Source organism: Polypterus senegalus, chromosome 2 (genome assembly GCF_016835505.1).
Source record: "Polypterus senegalus isolate Bchr_013 chromosome 2, ASM1683550v1, whole genome shotgun sequence".
In the NCBI taxonomy this organism is placed as follows: domain Eukaryota; kingdom Metazoa; phylum Chordata; class Cladistia; order Polypteriformes; family Polypteridae; genus Polypterus; species Polypterus senegalus.
This window is the reverse complement of record NC_053155.1, coordinates 269,730,891-269,754,600: the sequence shown is the minus strand read 5'-3', so window position 1 is coordinate 269,754,600 and position 23,710 is coordinate 269,730,891. Positions and strand designations below refer to the sequence as shown.

At 38.0% G+C, this 23,710-nt stretch overlaps 1 protein-coding gene across 1 annotated transcript in view; it reads left to right on the top strand.

The window, feature by feature from the left end:
• Positions 1-23,710, top strand: part of sh3kbp1 (SH3-domain kinase binding protein 1) — a 338,963-nt gene that overhangs the window by 151,805 nt on the left and 163,448 nt on the right. Inside the window, 2 exon segments of the mRNA XM_039745542.1 lie at positions 5,027-5,133; positions 13,840-13,969. Of these exon segments, the coding sequence (XP_039601476.1) occupies positions 5,027-5,133; positions 13,840-13,969 (237 nt within the window).

Sequence of the window (23,710 nt, the reverse complement as noted above, 5' to 3'; positions counted from 1 at the left end):
ACCTAAGAAGTTTCATATAATCGAAATCTTTAGAAATGCAAATGTAAGTATTCCTGTAAAACTGTATAATGTATACTTCTCCACCTTACTTACCTGAGGTACAGGGACTCTTGTAAGTATTTTAGAAACAAAATATCTCTTAAGTTAGAAACTGATCTTCCCTGTGGTTTTCTGCTTGTAACAACTTTGTTTCATGTTCTTCAAGACTTCAAGGCCTTGGTTGTTTTTGAACTATTTTTTGTTTCCTTTGACAGGCTCTGTAATCTGGCTCAACCAAGAGGGAATAAGTAGAGTTGTATTGGTATGAAATGTGTAACATTCACATTTATCTTTAGCTCAGTAACAGATTTAATTTTAATTCCAAAGAGCAAGATAGTTATTAAATGTAGGCAATGTACCATAAATATGCCAAAAAGGCAGAAGTTGGCATAATATTTACAGGTAGTGCCGTCCAACCTCTCCGTGGCATGATGTCCTTGGAAACCTTTAGCCACCAGCTCATTTCTGCACTCTATGCTAATGGGTACTACTGGAACTCTTTTATGCTCAAATCTGGCAGACTGTATAATTCCTTTCTCTATCATGCCTATCTTCACAGGCATAGGGAAACAATACATTACATACCTGTATAGTATACACTGGGTAAATTGTGTGCATATGGATGGATTTGCACTTGCAGTATTTATAGTACAGTCTTAGGTTTTCTTTTCTGCTTTTTTAAAGCAGCTTAATCTAGTTCAGGGTCACGGGGACTAGAGACCAGTCCTGGCAATGCTTAGGTGCAAGGTAGGCATACCTGTACACGTCTGCACTTCTTCATACAGATAATTTAGTGTCTTTAGTTAACATTCTATAATTCTACATTTTTGAGATGTTGGAGGAAAATGGGAAAGTCTGTGGAAAAGCATGGATGCAGATACAGGAAAAACATTAATCCGGTCAGAACTGTGGACCAGTAAGGTGGCAAGTCTTTCCATTGCACTGCTATTTGTGTCCTAAAATTTCAATTATTGTGGATTTAAACATTTAGGAACATAATGAAAGAATATCAAGGAATATTAAAATGAGTAATTTTTTCATTGTCAGTCAATATTTCCCTATGTTTTCTGACAGATACAGCTCCTCCAATTTAAGAGTGATTTTGCATTATTTTTGTTTAAATATTTTGTTTTTTTTCATTTAAACATACAATGGTAAAACTTTACTTTGTATTATCAAGACAGGGCTGATATTGAAAACAATGCTAAGCTGTACAAGCAGTAAATCTGAATAATTTTGTTGCGTACACAATCACACTTGTCTTAAAGTCAAATGGCCTTGATTCCCAATATATGTCCCATTTGCTTGTGATGGCTGCTTCTTCCAGACAAAGTTAAAGTATACATTTTTTCATGAAAATGTGGTATGGCAAGTGTGTATGATATCCAGTCATGAGATTGTGTCCAAGATGGTTCTGTATTACTTTTGGGCAAGAATGGAAAAAGTTGTTATCTTGTATGTATTTAATTCAGAATACACTCCTTTAACCTTTCTGATCAATTAAACTTCCAATAAAGCTAATCATGGAAGGTTTTTTAGTTCAGTTTTGTTTTTATGAGAATTCTGGAGAAAAACAAAGCCATTTGATTCTTTTGTAATGTAAAAGACTGGCAGACTTGTTTCGGTATCTAAGACAACAGAAGTGTCACAATAGTGGAAAGAATAATTCTATATCTGTACAGTTTTTATAGTAAAATGAATGTTTAGGATGTGTAATGTAGGCTGTTTACCCTAGTTTTAAAACTCTGCATTTTAAAATGATGTCCACATGCCCAATTTACTTGTTATTATTTCTATTTTTTTAATAAAAATGAATAATTATATATTTTTAGTTTGGATTGAAATACTATTTACATTATACCATGAAAATACACTCTGTAAACCTGTAAATTTAACTTGTTCAAATATATTGATGGTAAAATAAAGGCAACACTTATCGTTGACCTGAAATGTCGAACTTCATTGCAGTAATAGCAATATAGTGCATTATCAACAGGTGTTTTCTGTTCCTTCTGTATGTTGTGTGACTGCTTGTCGTGACCAATCACCTTTAACACATGCAGCTAGTGAGCTGGTTATTGTACAGTTGTAGTTTGGTAACTCAATCTGTAAGAAGGCCTGACGAAGTTGCTTGTCATTGGTGGCTAGAAGATCACTTCTCCAAACATTGTCTGTTTGGAGGTCATCTTAATGGTGAGCTGTATGGTTAAAGTCAGATGAGAATGCAGGACAAGTGTGGTAGAAATCAAACATGTTAATTAAAGAAAGAAACTTATTGCCTACAACACAAGCCTGATAATTCCTCTTTGAGCCAGTAATCAGGCAGGAGGAAAACGTATGCATGGTGTTCTTTGTTTGCTGTAACAGCAAAATGCTGAAGAGGGAGAGCATTCATCAGAGCAGTCTATTACAAAATGATCAGAATGGTCAAAATAAATAAGGGCAGAGGTCCATTTTGTAAACAACTGAATTTACATAACAGTGCTGATCAATGCATATGCTATGGGTAAAGGCCAAAAATTGGATAAACCTTGCATTACCTGGGTGAAGTTCGTGGTTTCCAACAGACCTGGGTAAAACTGGAATTGGAAGTAACATTTTGTTACAACAGGGCTTTATCCAGGTAAATAAACCTAAGATTACCTGAGTAAAGTTAGAAACTCATATTTACTGTAGATTCCGGAATATAAGCCAAAAATTTCATCCTAGATTTTTCGCTTGGAGTTTGGGCATCGGCTTATACAACGAGTATCGTTTCAGAGTCAAGATTTCCAGCGCAATGCCGGTTTTGCAAATGAATACGGAAGTAACTAATGATGAAACCACAGCGCCATCTTTCAGATGAAAAAGTATCTTTGCATGCCGGTACTTTAAATTAAATAAAGAATTTATTCAAAAAAGTGTTTTAGTTGTTGATTTTATTAATAAAATTTATAATAAATTATCGTAAAGTTTAAAATAAAAATTTTTGTTTTGATTTACGACCAACATCTTGCGTTACGACCCGAATGCGGTCACGTGTATCCACTTGCGCGATTGTAAAAAAACAACCAAGAGCGTTAGTAAGCGTCAGTCAGAGCCCAAATACATGTGTCTGGGGATGTAATTTCGGTCATTGCAGTGATTTACGTATATATATAATTCACTAAGACCATGCAAGCAAGACACATAATTGCTAAGGAAGGAAGAGAAGGTACCGAAGGTAAAGAAAGCTTGATCACAATCAAAACGAAGATGGAAATTGTGTGGAAATATGAGAGTGCTGTTCGTGTGACCGATCTTGCTAATATGTACAGCATGTCGAAATCCACCATCTCGACAATTTTACAAAGAAAAGATTTGCATAAGGAGGCTCCTTCTAAACAATAACCACCTTCCATTTCATTCTCCTCCTCCTCCCTTCCTGCAGCCCAAAGATTTCAAATTAAATGGTGAGTACAGTATGAAATTGTTGTTTCTAGAATAGAATAGAATAGAAAAGAATGCCTTTTATTGTCACTATACACATGTACAATGAGATTAAAAGCAGCTCCTTCGGTGCAGCCATATGTGTAGAACACAACAAGTAAATAAACAAATGGTGCAAAAAGATACAAAGAAGTTGCAAAAAAATGTTCTGTATAGGGCTTGTATGGTTGTTTCTTTAGCCTTAGCATAACGCCGGATCTGTGGCCCCGCTTCTGCTTCCTTTCCCACCTCCGTCTGCGTCGTCTCCTAGACTCGACAACAATGCACGGAGAGCCTACTGGTCTCGCTATGTTGTCTGGGATGTTGTGCGTGTGATGAAAAACACTTGAAACAGATGTCTGGCTCTGGACACCGATGTCTATAAGGTTCTGATGGGTGTAGCTAATGTTCGCCGAACCAATCGTGCACAAACAAGCAAAAAAAAAAGTACAAAAACAACAAAAAAGTGCTTTGAAAAGGAGAGCCCTGAGCCGCTGCGACCATGTGTGCCGCCATGCTACTAGCTTAATCTAGCATACTTCTGGTAGCCTAGACACTTTTTATAAGTTTTTGGTTAGTACATTAGAAAAATGTTGGTGTTTTGGTAAATTATGCACATTACACAAACCCTTTTTTATTATGAAAAGGTTAAGTAAGTGTTGCAGTGGGAGGTTTGGAACGCATTATGGGTATTTCCATTATTTCTTATGGGAAAAATAGTCTTGAGTTACAACCAGCCCTCGTGAACAAATTAAGTTCTTAAGTCAAGGGTCCACTGTATTGTGTATTTAAGTTAATCAAATTTATAACGAGTCTCCGGAAATCCACCCGCCAATGTGCCGTATTTGCGTATATAGTTTCAACACAAAGGTTTCATTTTACCAAACTTCTCCACAATCATTTCCTGGCTTCCATCAAAAATGCCGGCAGTCTCAAATTCTCGCCGATAAACATGATAAATATACCTGAAGAGACACTTTTAAGGAAATTTAGAAAATTTTGCTTTGAGAAGGGGGTTGGCTTAAATACAGGTCATCGGCAAATGCATGTAATTTAGTAGGTAGAAAAGGGGGTCGGCTTATATACCGAGTCGGCTTATATTCCGGGATCTACGGTAATTCCAGCTTTATCCATGTCTTTTGGATAATGCAAGCTTTACCCAAGTGCACAAGCTGGGCAGAAGGTCTAAGACAAATTTAAAGTACACAGCTTATAGTTTAACTGTAGTTATCTCATTCTAGAAAATGTTCTGTTTCTCATACATTGTTATAATATCCTTTTTTATTTGTTAACCTGCTACTGGTCCATTCTTTTTTTTGAATTTGTCCATATTTAATGTGTAGTTAGGTAACTTTTATATTTGGCATTTGAACAGTTAGTGTCCTTTTTGGATTAGACAATACCTGTATTATCTTCTGCAATATTTACAAATGTTATTATTTGTACCTTTGATTTATTTTTTGTTTTGTTTTTGTTTTAATGCTCTTTCATATGTAAAATACATTTTAAAATTGTGTCCACTTTATTTTTCTGTTAACAGGTGATAAACTTAGAAAAAGAAGATGTAAAGTAGCTTTCAGCTACACCCCTCAAAATGAAGATGAACTCGAGCTGAAGATTGGGGATGTCATAGAAGTTCTAGCTGAGGTATTTTTGCTTTTGCTTGTTTAATTCAGTTGTATCGTCATTGTAGTCATTTCATTTGTCTAATGTACAGGTTTATTTGTTGTTTAATTCTGTTAGTCTTATACTGTTCTTAAAATTAGTTCTCTGAACTTTCATTATTAACTTTTGCATATATTTTGAAATAAGAATTAAAATACTTTTAAATATCCCTTTCTTGGCATCACATTTAAGAATTTAATAAAACATACAGTATGCAACATAAAACAGGAAGCGAATAAATTCTTGGATAAATATTAAATATCAGTAAAATTCAAATGATATGTGTTTAAGACATGAAAAATCACATAGCAGTTACAGATGGGCCAATGCTGTACTAAGAAGCATTGCCACCTAACTTTTTTTGTTTTGTTTAGTTTCATGTCTGTTCTGTGTGGGCTTTTCATATCCACTGCCACAATAATGTTTATATGCATCTGCAGTTATTTGTATTTAGAAATATTGTATAATATTTGGATGTCTCTTCATGTGCCGTCTTCAAGTTGATTTGCCTATGCTGAAAAGATTAATCAGTTCACCTTTGCTAATAGCTTTTGACCTTCATTCCTTGAATGTGTCTAGTTACTCTTCTCTAGACTTTGTCTAGCATTGTTAATGTCTTGAATATTGTATAATATTCCAGATGTAGTTTGTTGTCTGCGGTGGGCTGACGCCCTGCCCGGGGTTTATTTCCTGCCTTGCGCCCTGTGTTGGCTGGGATTGGCTCCAGCTGACCCCTGTGACCCTGTAGTTAGGATATAGCGGGTTGGTAATGGATGAATGGGTAGTTGGTTGTACTGTAATTTGTTTTATATAGAGCAGTGCCATTTACAAGTTGAGATTTTTGTACACAGTTACAGTCTTGTTAAAATAAAGCCCATGGTATATTATAAAAAATGAATGAACATGATATAATATTCAAATAGAAAATACAAATAAATATAGTGTATATGAAGAAATATTTACTGTATACACTGATGAGCCATAACATTACTAACATCTGCCTATAATGCTTCTGCTCCTCCAGCACACAAAGCCGTGGACTGAAGGTGTTTTATGGTACCTGGCACCAGGTCAAGGCAGTTGATCCTTTAATGTCAATAATTTGGGAGGTTCTTGTTCCAACTATTGCACTGATATTAGATTAAGATTTCATTATATCCCATAAACCATTCCCAAACAATCTTTGCAGTGTCGCAGTGCTCAATATTCTGTGGAAAGATTCCATTTCTGTCAGGTAATGCTATTGCCTTGAAGGGGTGGATCTGGTCTGCAACAGTGTTTAGGTAATGTAGGTGGAACGTGTCAAATTAACATCCACATGAATGCTTAGGCCCAGAGATTCCCAGCAGAACTGTGCCCAAAGCATTTCACTTCCTTCACAGACTTGTCTTCTTTTCACAGTAAATACTGGTGACATCTCTTTCCAGGTAGACTGTGCACACAAATCCATCCCTCCACATGATGCAACAGAAAACGGGATTTATCAGACCAAGGTTGAGTTCCTTTGCTTGTGTGCCCATCACTGGCATTTTCTATATAGGAGAAAGGTAGCATGGGCACTTTGACTGAAATGTGGCCACGTCGTCTTATAAGCAGTCAGGTTCGATGCACTGTGTGTCATGACATATTACTCCCGTAGCCATCATTAATATTTAATGCCATTTGTGTCACAGTTGACCTTCTGTTAGTTCATACCAGACAGGATTGCCTCCATTGGTTTGTCACATTTATGGGTACTAACCATCAAACATTTATTTTGTGGTGTTTCCCTATTTGGAATACTATCAGTATGTACTCACCACGGCTGACTGTGAGCACCCCTCAAGCCGTGCTATTTCAGAAGTGCTCTGACCTAGTTGCATGGCCATAACAATTTAGAACATTGAACTGAGGAGCACAGAGTTTTGCCTTGATTCAGAACAACTAGTTTACTCCACATTTTTGTTAAGTAAAAGTAGGACAGTAGTAGGATTTGATTATTTTTTTTAAAGTAGGTCTTTAAGTAATAAACAGAATGCTTGCCAACAATGCACTTTCTCCCACATTAAGTACAATTTTAAAGAGGTGTTGTTCTTTTAAAGTGTGTCGTTCTTGGGTATTAGTGAGTAACTCTTTTCTGGTAGACTTCAAACATTCCTAGTGTTGCATAGTTAGAACAATAAGTCAGCTTACTGATGCTGTGTTGTCTGGTACATTAGGTGAGAAGCTTGTGCTGTGCTGTTTTGAAGAGGTAAACAAAATGATATTTTGCACCACGGTCCTGTATATTTGTATATGTGTATATGAATAACATGATATTCTTAAACCTGCATAATCCAATTTGTGGTCTTTGTTGATTTGAGTCTATCCCAGCAGCATTGAATGCAAGGTTGCACTAAACCCTGGACAAGGACCACACCAAAACAGATATTTAGAAATCATTTTTAATTGAACAATATATTCTTTAGTCCCTAAATAGTAGTAATGTAAAGAAAATGTTTGACTACTTGTATTTTTCCGCTAGGATTCCTAAGTGGTTTTCATAAGTTGTTCTTTCTAAACCTTTCTCCAATTTAGTGAACATATTTGGAATTGGTGTTTCAACGAATATTGTATTGGCATAAGCAAACATTATACTGTACTCCCTCAAAGTTAATGTGGTGAGATAATTATGAGCACAACAGTGAAATGAGGCAGAGCATCTGAAGCATGAGAAATCCAATGTAGCACAACACGTGGCATTCACATAAAAAAATCACTGAGCTGCTTACTATTAAGAACTAGGCATAATTTAAAAAATATAACTATAAGAGAGGGCCAGCAAATTTACAGAAGAGCACTGGAATTTTAATTTATAGTTAAACATTTAAATTTTAGTTGCAAAGGCAGCTTTTTATGTGTCAACATCTTTTCTGGGAGGAGGCACAGCAGCCAGACATTCAGTTATTTTGCAGTTAGGTACTAACCATTTCCTTCATAACCCATTCCCAGTGCTTAAAAAAGATAAATGTACAATAATTTAGATTTTCAGTCTTGAATATTAAATTACTCTTCAAAACTTGGCACAAAGGTAGCATTTTAAAATGTATAATGCATAGTAAAACAAAAATGTACAAGGGAAAAAAAGCCATGAATACTTTAGATGATTAATCAAATAAATAAATGTACTGCTGGTTCCAGCTATCTGTGTGGAATTTGTCTGTTCTCCTGCTTTCCATATGGGCTTGGTCCATGTACAGTTTTGTTTCTTTTACATCTTATACATTTACATTTGTGTGTTAGATTAGTTGTTCTTTTTATAATGGCCTTATATCAGAGTGTGCCCTGTGATGGACTAAACTTCAGTCCATAGCTTGTTACTGCCATTCACCCGATTCTATCAGGATAGGGTTTCACTAGCTGCAGCGGGTTCATAAAACAGATTAACTAAGTGGATTAAAGGCTATATGAGTATATAAATTGGTGGGAAAATAAATATGTATATACATTAATTTTTACATAAACAAATATTTCGATGTGGCAGAAATCCCGAGATCTAGTTAACAATATCATTGTGTGTTAAAACCAAAATGAAAATGAGGAATAAGCACAGGAAGTGGATGAAAAATTTAAAGTAAAAGACAGAGGTAAACTACTGTAATTCCTGCTGCCCAGCTTGGCTTTGCTATTGTTTCCCATTCTGTTAGATAGGTTGCCTTTCAATTGCCATGTAAATCCACCTGCCTCAGACCTCCTAGTTCTCACTTCCTTTCCCCACTCTTTACCTCATCTCCGTTTTTGGCTCTGTCATTAAGTCTTTGCCAAAACTCTCAACTCTAGACTCAGTGATGCATAATAAGGGAATGGCATGTAACAGTTAGTGCTATTCATGTGGAATTGGCCTTGATTGGTGGGGTGGTGTGGTGTGGGTAGCACTATATATAGCAGATTTACACTTATGGCAATCTGGCCTTTATGCCCTTCCTGCCCTTTGATATCAGCAGAAAATCAACAGTTGGTTGTTGGGATACCTGATGTCCTGTGGTGTCCTGGGAAAATCTTTTCCCTTGTATAATGCCAACATTCCTCTTTTTCTAGGATTTTCCCATATAATTTTTAACATACTTTTTATTGACAGGATTTATGACATTCTGTAGAATTCTAGATAAAGGATGATTATTGCCAAAGAAAAGACTTAAAAAAATAATTTAGAGCAGCAGCATCTTTTGTCCTAGACCACTTTTCATACTTCTTTAAAGTGTGTCTGTGCTTAATTTAAGTTGTTTAAGTGACTAAAAATGCAGAATAGACTATCTGAATTAGTCAAAATCCTTTTTGGTCCAATATTTCTAAAGATGAACGCATTACCTTGTTAGCAGGCTACTGATTAAAATGTGCAAACACAAAAAATATTTTGTCTTTATGAATTTTTCAATTTCCTTTTAGATACTACCTTAGATAATTTGAAAAGTTAAGTTGAAATTTCTTGTTGCAATCTCTCATATAGCAAGCACAGTTTGTCCTGCAGGCAATGAATCTTTTCTGCATCAGCTCAAAATTCGAATTAAATGCTGCACTGGAAACTAATTGTATTGTGATCATTGACTCTTAATGGTTCAATAACCACCATAATCTAAATTATCCCTTGATATTTAAAGAATATGAGGTCAGGTTGGGATTTCCTTTCTGGAACTTTAAATATACTTAGTTATAACTTCAATCATTGTATTTATGAGCAAATATTCCTGTGATGGATTATTGGTTAGGTTTGGCCTATCCAGAGTATCATTTTATGTTATTATGCATACACTAGACATTAAGCCCGTTACAATGACGGGCGCTAGAACAGTAGTGCATAAACATTAATAGGAACAGTCTATATTAAATGGCAAGGGACCTTTACCTCATTCTGTTTCTTGTCTTAATTTTTTTTTTGTCAAAAATATTTTTTCAAGAAGCCTAAAGTAAAATAATAATAAAAATAAAATAGAAACGTATATGACAATACAGTAAGTATAATTAATATTGCCTTAGTGTAAAACTTTGTAACAATCTGTAAGACACAATATCTGAAGAAGATATTTAGGTAAAATTTTCAATTTTTTTACCTCATGAAATTTTTCTGTGCAATTTCATTATAGACAACATTTCTTGTAAATATTCTGTCTGAGTTTGGCAACAGTTTGCCTTGTTCAGGAATCTCTACAACCTTGACAACAACATCTGGAAAACTTCTAACTCTTGATAATGCAACATATAACTGACCATGACTGAATACTGGTTCTGGCAAGTAAATGCCAACCTTTTATAAGGTTTGCTCTTCTGAGTCTTTCTCTTTTAGCGTTTTTCTGACAGTCATTTTCTTTTTCTTCAATCGATCTGTTTGCTCGTATTTTTCTTTGTCTTTCAGCGTTTCTTTTGTTGATGTTTACTTGTTGAGCTGACCGTTCTTTCAGGAGATGTTGCTTATATAGGATTTGATTGTCTGTGTCTTTTGTCCTACTTGACGTGTCCTTTTTTTGGGTGGCATGTTGTTAGTAGATCCGTCCGTAATATTTTCTCCTACAGTAGTACTGGCTTGTATGTGGCTGTAATATGCATCCTTTAATATGTCTTTAATTTTCTCTTGCAGTAATACTGGTTTGTATTTCCATAAAATGCCTGTAATTTTCTCTGACACTAATACTGGCTTTGATGTCCGTAATATGACTTTAATTTTCTGTCACAACAGTGGGCAATCAGCAGAGTGTCCCCAGCAACTGATGTAATGTGTGGCGTGTTGCTTATAATCGTGCCTGTGGCGTCTCCCCTGCAAGTACTGTGCAGTACCCCAGCAAGTATTTTAATCTGTGGGGGCGTGCAACTGATTATTTTGTGAGGCGTCTCCCCAACAACGGATTTAATGTGCGCTGCCGCGACTACCCAATCAGCACTCTCCCCAGCAATGTTGTCCTTTATATCTTATCATGCGTGGCCGTGGCAAGGCCATTCACTGTGTGCCCAGCTTCCAGTGTGTGTGCTTTCTTTGCTTATCGTGCGCGTCGGCGGCTAGGCCATTCACTGCATGCCCGGCTTCCAGTGTGTGTGCATCCACGTGCCGAGTGCATGGGCGGGGCACGGTACAATGTGCGGTGCGGCCCGTGCATGCACTTTACCAGAAGACACATACACACGAACACCTGGACGCACACAGGGATTTTATTAAAGAGGATGTGTATTGGAACTTTTGTCTGTGCTACTTTTTGCATGTTTGTTTACTTTTTTGAATACATTGTATTGTTTTACAATAATTAACTCAGTAAAGGATTTAATGGTACTATACATTATATTCAAAGCAGATCAGACCTCCACTGCCATAAGTCCAATCCACAAGTTCATACAGACGCTGTCGCTAAATACTCGCAGGCAATTCCACAAGTTCATAGACACGCTGCTGCTAAATATTCGTAGTCAAATCCACAAGTTAGTACCAGGAATGCCTGTTAAACATCTTAGATTCACAAGTAGCGATTTGGGTAGTGAACACTTCGATGAATGAAACCTGTTATCTTTACAACGGTTGACAAACACGGAATGTAACTTGAACACAACACATCCTCCAAATACGAACATGATTGAAAGAAATAATGATAATCAAATCCTTGATGACAGCAACACTCATAACAGTGACAAAACAATTACATTCAGAATCATGTCACGTTATTTTTAAAATGTTTCCTTTTCTTTTTCATAACTTCTTTAACACACTACTTCTCCGCTGCGAAGCGCGGGTATTTTGCTAGTGTTTTATATAAACGTCTACACGTGGAAGTGTGTGCGTCTGTCTGGCCCAAAAGTGAGAGGTGGAGTCGGGGTAAGGGCTCCACCTCTGAGGAAATAGAAGACTCGCTTAGCCACTAATAACACAAGCGGGGCCAGCACATCAACAAAATGAAACCTCAGAAGAAAGACAAAGTTACTTAGCCGCTAACATCGGCAAATGGTATCCCCTTTGATTTTTCCTCTCGCCGCTAATACTTAAGTGATGTGAGCACATCAGCAAAATGAATCCTCCTAGGAGAGAGATGCCCAGAGTAGTTCCTTTCAAATTAAATGACATCTCTACATTTCAGTTTTTATTCTGACGATTTCAATAGTTTCTAGGACTCCAGGCTTTTTACAGCACGGGCTTACACAGCTAGTTTTATATAAGCATCAGTAATCTTTCCAAGCAAGCCTGTTAGTTTGTAGCTATTTTTAAATTTCAGAAGATGAGCCTGAATACGGACTTTCTTCTGTGAAGTTCTATTAAAAGATCCACTATTTCTCTTTGCTTTGTTAGTGCAATTAACCACGTTTCCTTTTTAACATTTTGTTTAGTCCATTTGTTTGTAATGGTTATCTAAAATGATCATCACTCACCTAGCACATTACAACAGAAAATGTGAAATATATCCAAACAATAAACCTGACAACTGAACTGACTTTTCTTTCTGTTGGTGCTGGTTTCCCTCCAGCAGACAGGCATCTCCCTTTGGCTGTATTGCAAGAGCCTGCCCTCCTTCCATGTATATGTTTTTCCATTCATCTATTTAGTTTTTTTTATTGACATTCATTTTAGACATAGTAGTAAATAAAAAATCAAAAAAATAAACATTAATGCAAAATAAACATCAAGAATTTATTTTGTCTTCCATCTCACAAGATCACTATAGCAATCCAATACAGGTTCTTTCCTTGGAACGCCCCAGCCATTCCATGTATTTCTTAAATTCCACCAACAGCACATCGGACACAAATTAATGAAGTGTGCAAGTGGTTCAAGCAACCACATGTGGCCACTCTTCCAGTTTATTTCCCATTTATATTTGTCTCCAAGTCATTTGGCACTAAAGTATTTACATTGACGTTTTTAAGACGTCTTAATAAACAGTCTTGATGGGCAGCTCGGAAAATTCATGTCAAAAGACGACAAACAGAAGATATTGCAGTATGCAGAAAAACATAAGAATGGAGTTAAAACTAGTCACAAAAGTCCTATATACCAGTGAGTCCAAATTTTGACATTTTTTGTTCATAAGGATTCCAGAAGATATGGCAGTGAGAACTGTATTGACGCCTGTCTGCAACCTTCTGTGAAACATGGTGGCAGCTGTGTCAGACAGAGACAGGATAAAGGACAGTTTTGGCAAATGTTACTTTTAGCCCCCTGTACTATTTGTTCTAACCACAACAAAAGTTAACATATTAAAAAAAGACTCTAGAAAAAAGCTACTTCAAGCAGAGAAAAACATTAATATTTTTTGATGACAGCAGGAATTAGATTAGAGATTCATCTTAATAAGAAGTACTGTAAAGTTACACTAATGTGTTTAAACTGATTACTTGTTGGTAACAGTATAATGCTGTTAAAAGTCAAGTAAAAATCTGAACTCATTGTCAAATGTACACATTTTATTATTGTCTTTATTGATTTATTAGCTGTTTGGATTTATAATTAGAATTACATGTATGTATTAATGTAGGAAATTGTGACACATTTATCAGGGTATTTTGTGTACTTCATGTTCATGGAGTTTGCATTATACAGTATACTAATACGGGGTTTTATAGGAATTTTATCAGGAATAAACAGTGTGTCATAAGTTTAAAAAAGATAACCTTGGTAATGGGTCATCATATTACTGCATTCTATAGGTTCTCAGGTTTCTTCAGTTACAAGTGATGTGTACATTTTGTTTTGCTTTATAGGTGGAAGAGGGCTGGTGGGAAGGCTATCTCAATGGGAAAACAGGAATGTTTCCTTCCAACTTTATTAAAGAGATTGGTGATGAATCAGAAGATGCATCTTCTACTCAGGAGAAAAAGATTACAAAAACAAGTAGGCCTTCAAAGAACTTGTGCTGATGGAATTGTTTTATCGTATTTCTATCATCATGCACATTTTATAGAAAAATGTCATTGATGTTTACCATATTATTTGAATATAACATTTTTTCATTGGTAATCTTTTTATAGCAACTGTATTTGCATTGTGGAGTAGTTAATGATATTTACAGACTGTTATACAGTATGCACCTTATTTTCTGTACATATGTTTTAACTCCTTTTAATATTTGCAGCACTCTGTATATGGCTATTTTTGCATAAATATTTTAATTTACATTACCAAAATATTTTGATCTACTACATATCTGCAGACTCCTTATTAGTTATCTATAAAGGTAATCATTTTTAGGCATATACAGTAATGGGCAAAGCACTTATTACGACAGCCATGTCTGTTTGTTTGCATATCTGCTTAAACAAGTCGACCCCAGTAGACAGATTTTATTGAAATGTGGCACAATTATTCTTTAAGGAAAGTTGTCATGGCAGCTCAATTTTCATTTAAATATCTTCAACAGATCTTGCTGTACACAGTTTTTCAAATTTCAAATTCTCCTATAGAAATGCATTGCCGAATTTACAAACTTGTCTGACTTAAAACAAAGAAATGTTCTTTGCGACTTAAACTACGAATTAATTCACGGTTTCAATTTTACTTTGACAGCAGTTGCACTAACTTGTATATTTTGTATATTGACCTGTTTTTCACTTCCGGTAGTTGCTACTGGTGGCAAACAGGTTGTGCATGCAGGTAGGAAGACACTTTTACTGCTGGCGTTTTGAGCTCCTCAGGACTGCAATTTTCTTATAAGCAAGTCCAACGAGGTGTGTGCTGACACCGCTGCATGCGCCTTCCTCCTCCCAAAGCACAGTAAAAGTATAAAATGCAAGCAAGGGAATCAAAGGCTTAACTGTATATGAATGAAGTACCCTGTGACAGGTTAGCCCATGTGCTCAGAGAAAGTTAACATTTAGTCAATGCAGTTTACCTTATACTAAACCAAGCTCACAGTTCAGTATTACTTGCACATTATAATGATTCACTATTTCACTGTCACTATAATTTTCTAGGGTGGCCAAATGTCTAGGTGACAGGCACAGTCCTGATTTCAGGTTATGCTATGCATCCCATTAAATAACTGAAGGACAACAAAAAATTTTAACAGACTACCTAGAACAAACATGCTCACAATATATTTAGAATAACATATACAAAACTTCAAGGGGGAACTCCCCACAATACTATGTTAGTTTGATGCAATATACATATACTACTGTTATTTACGTGTTTTCACTTGAAGCAGTGGGTGGAATCCTTTAATCCCTTGTGGGAATATTTTTTAAACCTTGTATTAGTGATTCTGTGTATGATACAGTGTATTTTTAGTAATTGTCATTTTTTTGTATTGTCACAAAATATTTAAGTGGCGCTATTGTTTTTTATTCCTGCAGTTTTAGCTGGTTTGTTTAGTCTGTGCATAATTGCAGTATGATCATTGATAATTTTCAAAACTTCCAAAATGATTGAAATCTTGAAACACAATCCCAAAGTTAATGTACTTTATAACTGTTTCTGGCATCTAGGTTATAGTCAAGTAAAAATATGCCTATAATCAGATATTTAAAAAGCAGAATAATGAGAATATTGAGGCCAAAAGATCTTTGTTCTGTTTTTTTATTCAGATAACACATCATTTATGTTCAGTTTAAATGAATTTCAGATGAAAACACAAAGATGAAGATATGTTTTGAATAGTAAAGAATTTTTGTTAAAAATATTTGATGCTGAAAGTATATTTTAATTAATATTTGGAAGAAAATTATGTGTAAAGTCAGAATCTGAAATATATCTGAATATATTTTTAAAAATTTGTTGTGTTTTCATGACTAAATTAGAAACATGTTTACAAGTTATGATGATAGGATTATTCTGTATGATGTTGTGTATATTTGCATGGGTCCCTCATTTGCAAAACTATCAGTTGTGAAATAATCAGCCTCGACACACACAAAAAGGTTTGGGGCAGCCACCTGTATATTATCCCTGGCTGCTAAAGGGCATGAAATGTCATACTGAAGTGTATTGTATGGAATCCAAGATTGAACTGAGCAGAGAAGGAAATGGTCTGTTATTTAAGGCAGGGAACAAGAAATGATGTCATTGAGGGTCGGAACCAGAAATGATGTCAGTCTTGGGCCCGGAACCAGAAGTGACATCAGTCTTGGGGTAGGAAACCGGAAGTAGTGTCTTTTGAGGATGAATCAGGCATAATTTCCCGTATTTATTCTGCAGAGACAACAAAGAAAGGTTTAGTGTACCCTGCCACCCCCTGGCCTGTCGTGGAATTACCTTCACTTGGTCCATTCAGCTTCCAAATATGCACACGTATGTGACACGCCCCCCCTTAGCCCAGACCCATCGGGTCAGGCGTACCTGGCTGAGAGGTTGTGACTCCAGAAAAGGGCATCAGCATTGGCTTGCAGGACACCCTGACAATAAACGACCGAAAACTTGTATGACTGAAGGTCCAAGAACCACCTTGTCACTTCCGGCTTCGAGTCCCTGTGTAAGGCATCCACTGTAAAGGCGCATGGTATGTCACCAGGGTGAACTCATGACCCAAGTGGTAGTACCTCAGCTGAGTAATCACTCATTTAATCGCCAAAGCCTCCCGCTCCATGGCTGCATGCCTGGTTTCCCTTTCCAACAGTTTCCAACGTAGGTACGTGATAGGGTGTTCAACTCCTTCGACACTTTGGCTCAGCCCGGCTCCAAGACCTGTGTCTGAAGTGTCTGTCTGGAGGATGAATGGCAAAGAGAAGTTGAGTGCTTTCAAAACTGGAGCTGACATAAGAGCCTGCTTTAAGTCACTAAATGCAGCTTCTGATGTATCATACCATACCAAATGATTTGGTTTCCTCTTCCTTGTAAGATTAGTCAAGGGCGTCGTTGTCTTGGAAAAATGGGGTACAAACCGGCAATAGTAGCCTGCCAAACCGAGAAACGCCTGAACCAGCTTCTTGGTCATTGGACGGGCCCAATTCAATAAAGCATCAACTTTGGAACACTGTGGCCGCACCATACCCCGGCCTACTAGGTAGCCTAAATATTTGGTTTCGATGTTTCTTTGGATTAATACAAACACTGGCTTCCACTAAAGACCGCAAAGCAGGTAGGCAGCTGTATACGAGTTATGAGGATGGAGCACTTTTTCCACTAGACGCTGGAAAGTCGTGGGTGCCCCATGCAACCCGAATGCAAGGACACAATACTGCCAGTGTCCAATAGGGGTGCTAAATGCAGTCTTCTCCTTTGTGGAGTCCGTTAAGGGAACATGCCAGTACCCCTTTGTCATTTCAAGTCAAAAATAGTAGTCAAAAATTTGGCTTGTCCTAGCCCCTTGAGGACGTCGTCACTAGCGGCATCAGATATGCGTCGAATTGGGAGACTTGGTTAAGCCAATGGGAGTCATTTGATAGGACTAGACCAGGGGTCCTCAATCACGGTCCTGGAGAGCCTCAGTAGCTGCAGGTTTTTGCTCCAACCCAGTTGCTTAATAAAAAGCACTTATTGCTAAAGTAACACTTCTGCTTCACTTTAGTGATTTTGAGCCCTTATTGCTTAATTTTGTCTTAAACAGCTATTTTAATTGATCCTTATTATCAATAACATGCAAATGACAAGAGAGAACAGCATTTCTCCATTTAGCTTATTTACATTTACACCTGTGTGTATTTATCTGCACTATTGGGTTTAATTAAATACTTGGAAGAAAAATGAAGAGAAAAAAGTGAAGGACTGAGAATTACTTGTCCATTTTAGCCTTCAAATCATTTGCATGATAGAAAGGGAAAGAAAATCTAGGATATGAGAATGACCTGACATAGCAGAGTTAATTTAATTTCATAGCTTGTTAGTGCTTTATTGGCAAGAATTGCTTTCTAATTTAGCAACCAGGTCAGAACAAAAACCTGCAGCCACTGCGGCTCTCCAGGACTGGGATTGAGGACCCCTGGACTAGACCAGAGACTATAACTCTCCTCTGTCACACCTAGATCCATGATTCGTTTGATCTTCAACTCTACTTCTGCTGTTTTTGCTATGGGAAGTCTGTATGGGCGTTTTTTGGATTCTGACCCTGGATTTCGTCAAAATCCATCGCGGATTTTAAATTAAGCATATCTAAATACAGTATATATCACTGAGTTTTCGCTGGTTTGCGGATTTCTGTGGACAATGGGTCTTTTAATTTATGGTACATGCTTCCTCAGTTTGTTTGCCCAGTTAATTTCATACAAGGGACGCTATTTGGTGGATGGCTGAGAAGCTACCCAATCAGAGCACATATTACATATTAAATAACACTCCTCAATGATATAAGATATGCTTCCCCGCGAAAACTTCAAAGCCCGTATTGATTTTTGATTGTTGGCTTTTCTCTGCCTGGCTCTCTCTCTCTCTCTCTCTCTCTCTCTCTCTCTGTGACATTCTCTGCTCCTGATGTAGGGGGTGTGAGCAGAGGGGCTGTTTGCTTAGAAGATATTGACACCGATGCACCTGTAAAAAATGCTGAAAGACTACCTTCACATTGATCCCTTCATTGCGGCTGCTTTATTGCGGTGCTTCCCATACTTAACAGCCCTATTGATTTTTGCTTGTTTACTTTTCTTGCGCTCTCTCTCTCTCTGACATTCTCTGCTCCTGACGCGCATACTCCTTTGAAGAGGAAGATATGTTCGCATTCTTTTAATTGTGAAAAAGATCTGTCATCTCTGTCTTGTCATGGAGCACAGTTTAAACTTTTGACTAAAGGGTGTTATTTCATGTCTAGAGGGCTCTAATAATGTTAAAATACGTATTTAGAAGGTTGTAAACAGGTTTTCTATGATCTAACTGCGAAAATATTAGATTTATAAATAAAGACTCCTACTTCGTGGAAATTCATTTATCTGTCTGGAGCGGATTAACCGTGATAAACGAGGGTTTACTGTTGCGGAGAATATTTATAAACAGTGTGGGAGAGTTTCTAAGGGCTTAAAATATATAAAAATAACCATACAAACATATGGTTTCTACTTTGCGGATTTTCACCTATCGCAGGGGGTTCTGGAACGCAACCCCCCGCGATCGAGGAGGGATTACTGTAAGTAGAATTTTAGCAAATCTATCACATAATTGCACAATATACTCTAGTATATTTGTAGAGGGAGTGCCTCCTCCTACCAACCTTCATTTAAAATATTCAATATACCTCAGGGTTGTCGTCCATATAATAATTCAAAGGTGAAACCCCCATGGAGGCTTGTAGGACTTCCCGATATGCAAAAAGCACGAGGGCGAGGAGCTGATCCCAGTTCCTTCTATCCTTATTGACCACCTTCTGCAGCATCTGTTTGAGGGTCTAATTAAACCGCTCTAGTAGACCATCGGTTTGAGGATAATATACTGAGGTCTTTAAATGTTTTATTGTAAGAAACTTGGTCGTCTCCCTGAACGTCTCAGAGGTAAATGGCGTCCCTTGATCCGTTAGAATTTCTTTAGGGACTCGCACAAAGACCCCTACCAACTCCCATGCGATAGCTTTCAATGTGGCTGAGCGCAATGGAACAGCTTTGGGATATCAGGTAGCATAATCTACCAGGACCATTATATATTTATGTCCCCTTGCTGATGGCTCTAGGTGTCCCACCAGGTCAACCCTGATATGTTCGAAGGGTAATCCATCATGGGTAAAGGGAACTGGAGGAGCGTGGTCCCTCCTAGGAATCTGCCGCAATTGACATTCAAGACAGGACATGCAAAAGCGGCAGACCTCCTCATTAATCTCATGCCAAAAAAATCGGTGCTTAATATGCTGTAATGTTTGTTCGGGGCCCAGGTGGGCTCCCAGGAGGTGGGTATGTGCTAGTTCACAGATTTGTTGCCGGGAAGTCCACGGTACTAACAACAGGGACCTACCTCCCCCTCGTTTTCTGCTACCTGATACAAAAAGTTGTTATTTAATACAAAGTGGGGACCTTGTGGAATGGGATGTAGTGTGCGATGGCCATCTACCAGGACAACTAAATTGTTTTGAATTTAAGGGAGTCGTCATTCCATTGCTTCCTTTTAAAAGAAGTCGGAGTCTGCTTAAACTGAAATTGCTGTTGTGTGAGAGGATTGGATTCTACCTCAAGGGGAGTGGTTTCTTCCCGGGCCAGCATGGCATATCGCTCCACGTTGTCCCAAGTGTCTCCACGTCATTATTAGAGGCTGAGCTCTCTCTCTCTCCTCCGGCTGTGAACATGGTGTGGAGGAAGCTGAGGACGCTGTTTTGGCATCCATAAATAGACCTATTGATTGTTTGGGAGCAGCAAGTGTTATACCGATTTTATTATCAGACCAGTCTCTACAAAGTATCATGGAAAACAGAGGATCTTTAAGTATTGCCAGCACCAGTTTTTTTAAGATGCCATCATGGCTGATGTAACAGGCAGCGGACTTATAGTGATGGATGTCCCAGTGAATACAGGTTATAAGGGTCATTGATTTGAACCAGGACGGCATGGTGGCACAGTGGTAGTGCTGCTGCCTCACAGTTAGGGGACCCGGGTTCGCTTCCAGGGTCCTCCCTGCGTGGAGTTTGCATGTTCTCCCCGTGTCTGCGTGGGTTTCCTCCCACAGTCCAAAGACATGCAGGTTAGGTGGATTGGCGATTCTAAATTGGCCCTAGTGTGTGCTTGGTGTGTGGGTGTGTTTGTGTGTGTCCTGTGGTGGGTTGGCACCCTGCCCGGGATTGGTTCCGGCCTTTTGCCCTGTGTTGGCTCCAGCAGACCCCTGTGACCCTGTGTTCGGATTCAGTGGGTTGGAAAATTGATGGATGGATGTTTTGAACCAGTGTCGTGATAACACTAGATGGTGAGCAAAAATGGAGATGTTACTGCCAGAATCAAATAAAGCAGGGACATTGTGGCCATTTACTATTGCAACTCTTGTATGAGAGAAGGCCAGAGGATTAACCAGAGCACACCACCCCTCCCTCCGTATCTCTTTGCAGGCCTCTTTGTCACTTTTCGGAGCCCTTCGCCGTTCATCAGGGATCACTAGAGAAAGCTCTGGCATGCGAGAATGGGACTCAGCGGTAGGGGTGCAAGCCCGTCTGGGTTCACACAGGTTCTGTTTTGGATCTCCCAAGTTTGCTTCCGCTCTTAACTGGTTGATCACCTCTACTAGTGATTGCATGGTTGTAATAATTTCATCCCAAGGCCGGCTGGGCGATATTACTAGGCAGGGCTCGGAGCAATAGGGCACAGGTTACCTGCTCCATCATTCGTTTGGTGTTATTTTCATATGGCCTTAGCCAACATCCGACTTTAGCCCTTATTTGGTATGCCTGTACATTTTTCAGGGTTAAAACCCCAGGCCATTACCTTTTCTGCCTGCCAAACCGGGGCACCCCAGCCTTTCTCAAATGAAGTTTCTTTTGTGGGGAACTTTGGAGCGGACCCCTTTTCCGAGAGCCCATAACAAGTCCCTAATGTGTTCCCATTTGAACCTGGCCCTAGTCTGAAGGTCCCTTTTCGATGGTCCCAAGTGCCTATGGATGGCTCCTGGGTTGGAGCACACTCCAGCTTTCCCGACCCACACCGACTAACCTCAGCTCGGTGACGTGGGAATGGTACTCTCCTACATGAACCTTCTTTGGTTGGAGGTCTCGATGGTGTGTCGAGGCTTTCTTCAGGTTCGCCTTCCGATTCAACAAGGAAGCCATCATCCTGCTGACTATGCCACTGTGAAATAATCATCCTCGACACACATAAAAAGATTTGGGGCAGCCACCAGTATATTATCCCTAGCTGTAAAAGGGCATGAAAAGTCACACTGAAGTGTATTGTATTAAGTCCAAGATTGAACTGAACAGAGAAGCAAGTGATCTGTTATGTAAGGCAGGGAACGGAAGTGACGTCATTCTTGGCCCCAGAACCATAAGTAGTGTCTTCGAGGTTGGAATCAGGCAGAATTTACTGTATGTGGTCTGCAGAGATAACAAAGAAAGGTTTAGTGCATCCTGCCACGCCCTGACGTGGAATTTCCTTCACTTGGCCAATTCAGCTTCCACCTGGGTGCACATGTGTGACACAGTGTATTCATTTTCTACAAATTTTCAGATTTACTGCCATAAAGATTATTGCACAATTAGGTTAAATAGCATAATAGCTTTTTCGATGCTGTCCGCTAGATCCTTTTTGTGAGATGTCATTATTGAAATTCAGTTAATTTCATCGTTGAAACTGTATGCATCTGTCACCTGCCACTGTATTAGTGATATGCACCTGCACTGCAGACTCGCAAAAAGAATAACCACCAAGGTTAGTCATAGGAATACTATTGTTTCGCTAATGGAAGCTAGACTAGAGATTAAGCTATTGTTTTGCTACTATGGAAGAAAACTAATAATAATAATTACATTTATGTACTGTTTTTCTGGCTACTCAAAATGCTTTACATAGATAGTGGGTTGTCACTTCAACCGTAACCAATGTTCAGTATCCACCTGGATGATGAGATGGCAGCCATGGTTGCAGCAGTAAGCTCACCACACATTAGCTATTAGGTGGTGAATGTGGTGAGGAAGATAGCCAATTAGAGACTGGGGATGTTTGGGGGCCAGAATGACAAAGCTGTGAAGAGCAATTTATCCAGCATATTGGGATACACCCACTCTTTTTTGAAAGATACTCTGGGATCTTTTATCACCACAGAGAGTCCGGACCTCAGTTTTACATCTCATCCAAAGGATGGTGCCATTTTTTCAGCACAGTATCACTGCACTGGGGTGATAGGATCCACTCAGAGACCACAGCAAGCTTTAGATATTATGACTTCTGAATGCCAGTTTCTAAAGTTTGATGGAATCTGTGTCATTAAATTGTCAGTTCCAGCAAAAATCAGAGGATCATCTTTCACTTTACTATATAATCTTAAAATAACCTGTTGAATAAATGCATACACTTTAACCTGAACTAAAGTAATGTTTTTTGTCACACCAAACCTATTTATATACAGTATAAAGTAATACTACTGTATATCTTAGAAATGTCTATCATTTACTATATGATATAGCCTTCTGTGGGCCCAAAACAAGTCACTAATCCTGCTCCTGCTTCAGATGTGACACACAATTATGATTAATTAATTGTACTTTTAACTCTACTTTTTAAGTGCCTTGGGATGGAGTTACTTTTTAAAAGATAAGATATAAAACTGAAATGTCCATTCCATGATATTCCATAGAATGGCAAGAAAAGAAAAAAGTGAGTCATTTGTGCTGAAAATGATTGTTGTAATTAGTAAAGGACAGCATCAGCAGGAGCTAAAATTAAAGGACACTATGCTAAAAGAATGGTCTATCACTATATATGTTCATCTTTGGAATGCAAAGCTTGATTATATTCTATAATCAATTGTTGATTATCTTTCATTGATTAATAATAGTCAATCATTAAAAATAGATGCCCTGCCTAATGATACAGAAAATAATTCAAGAATACATTTCCTGCAAAATGTTTTATTCAAGCATTATGCATGTAACAATTTATTAGATTATTATTAACATTAGATTACAAAGCTGTCTAATTACATTACTAAAAAGTATTTAATGCATATTTGTTTATCAACAGAAGCTAGGAAGCTCGTCATGTACACAGCCTGTTGTTATCTGTTAGGCTGGCAGTTAAGAACAACAACAAACAA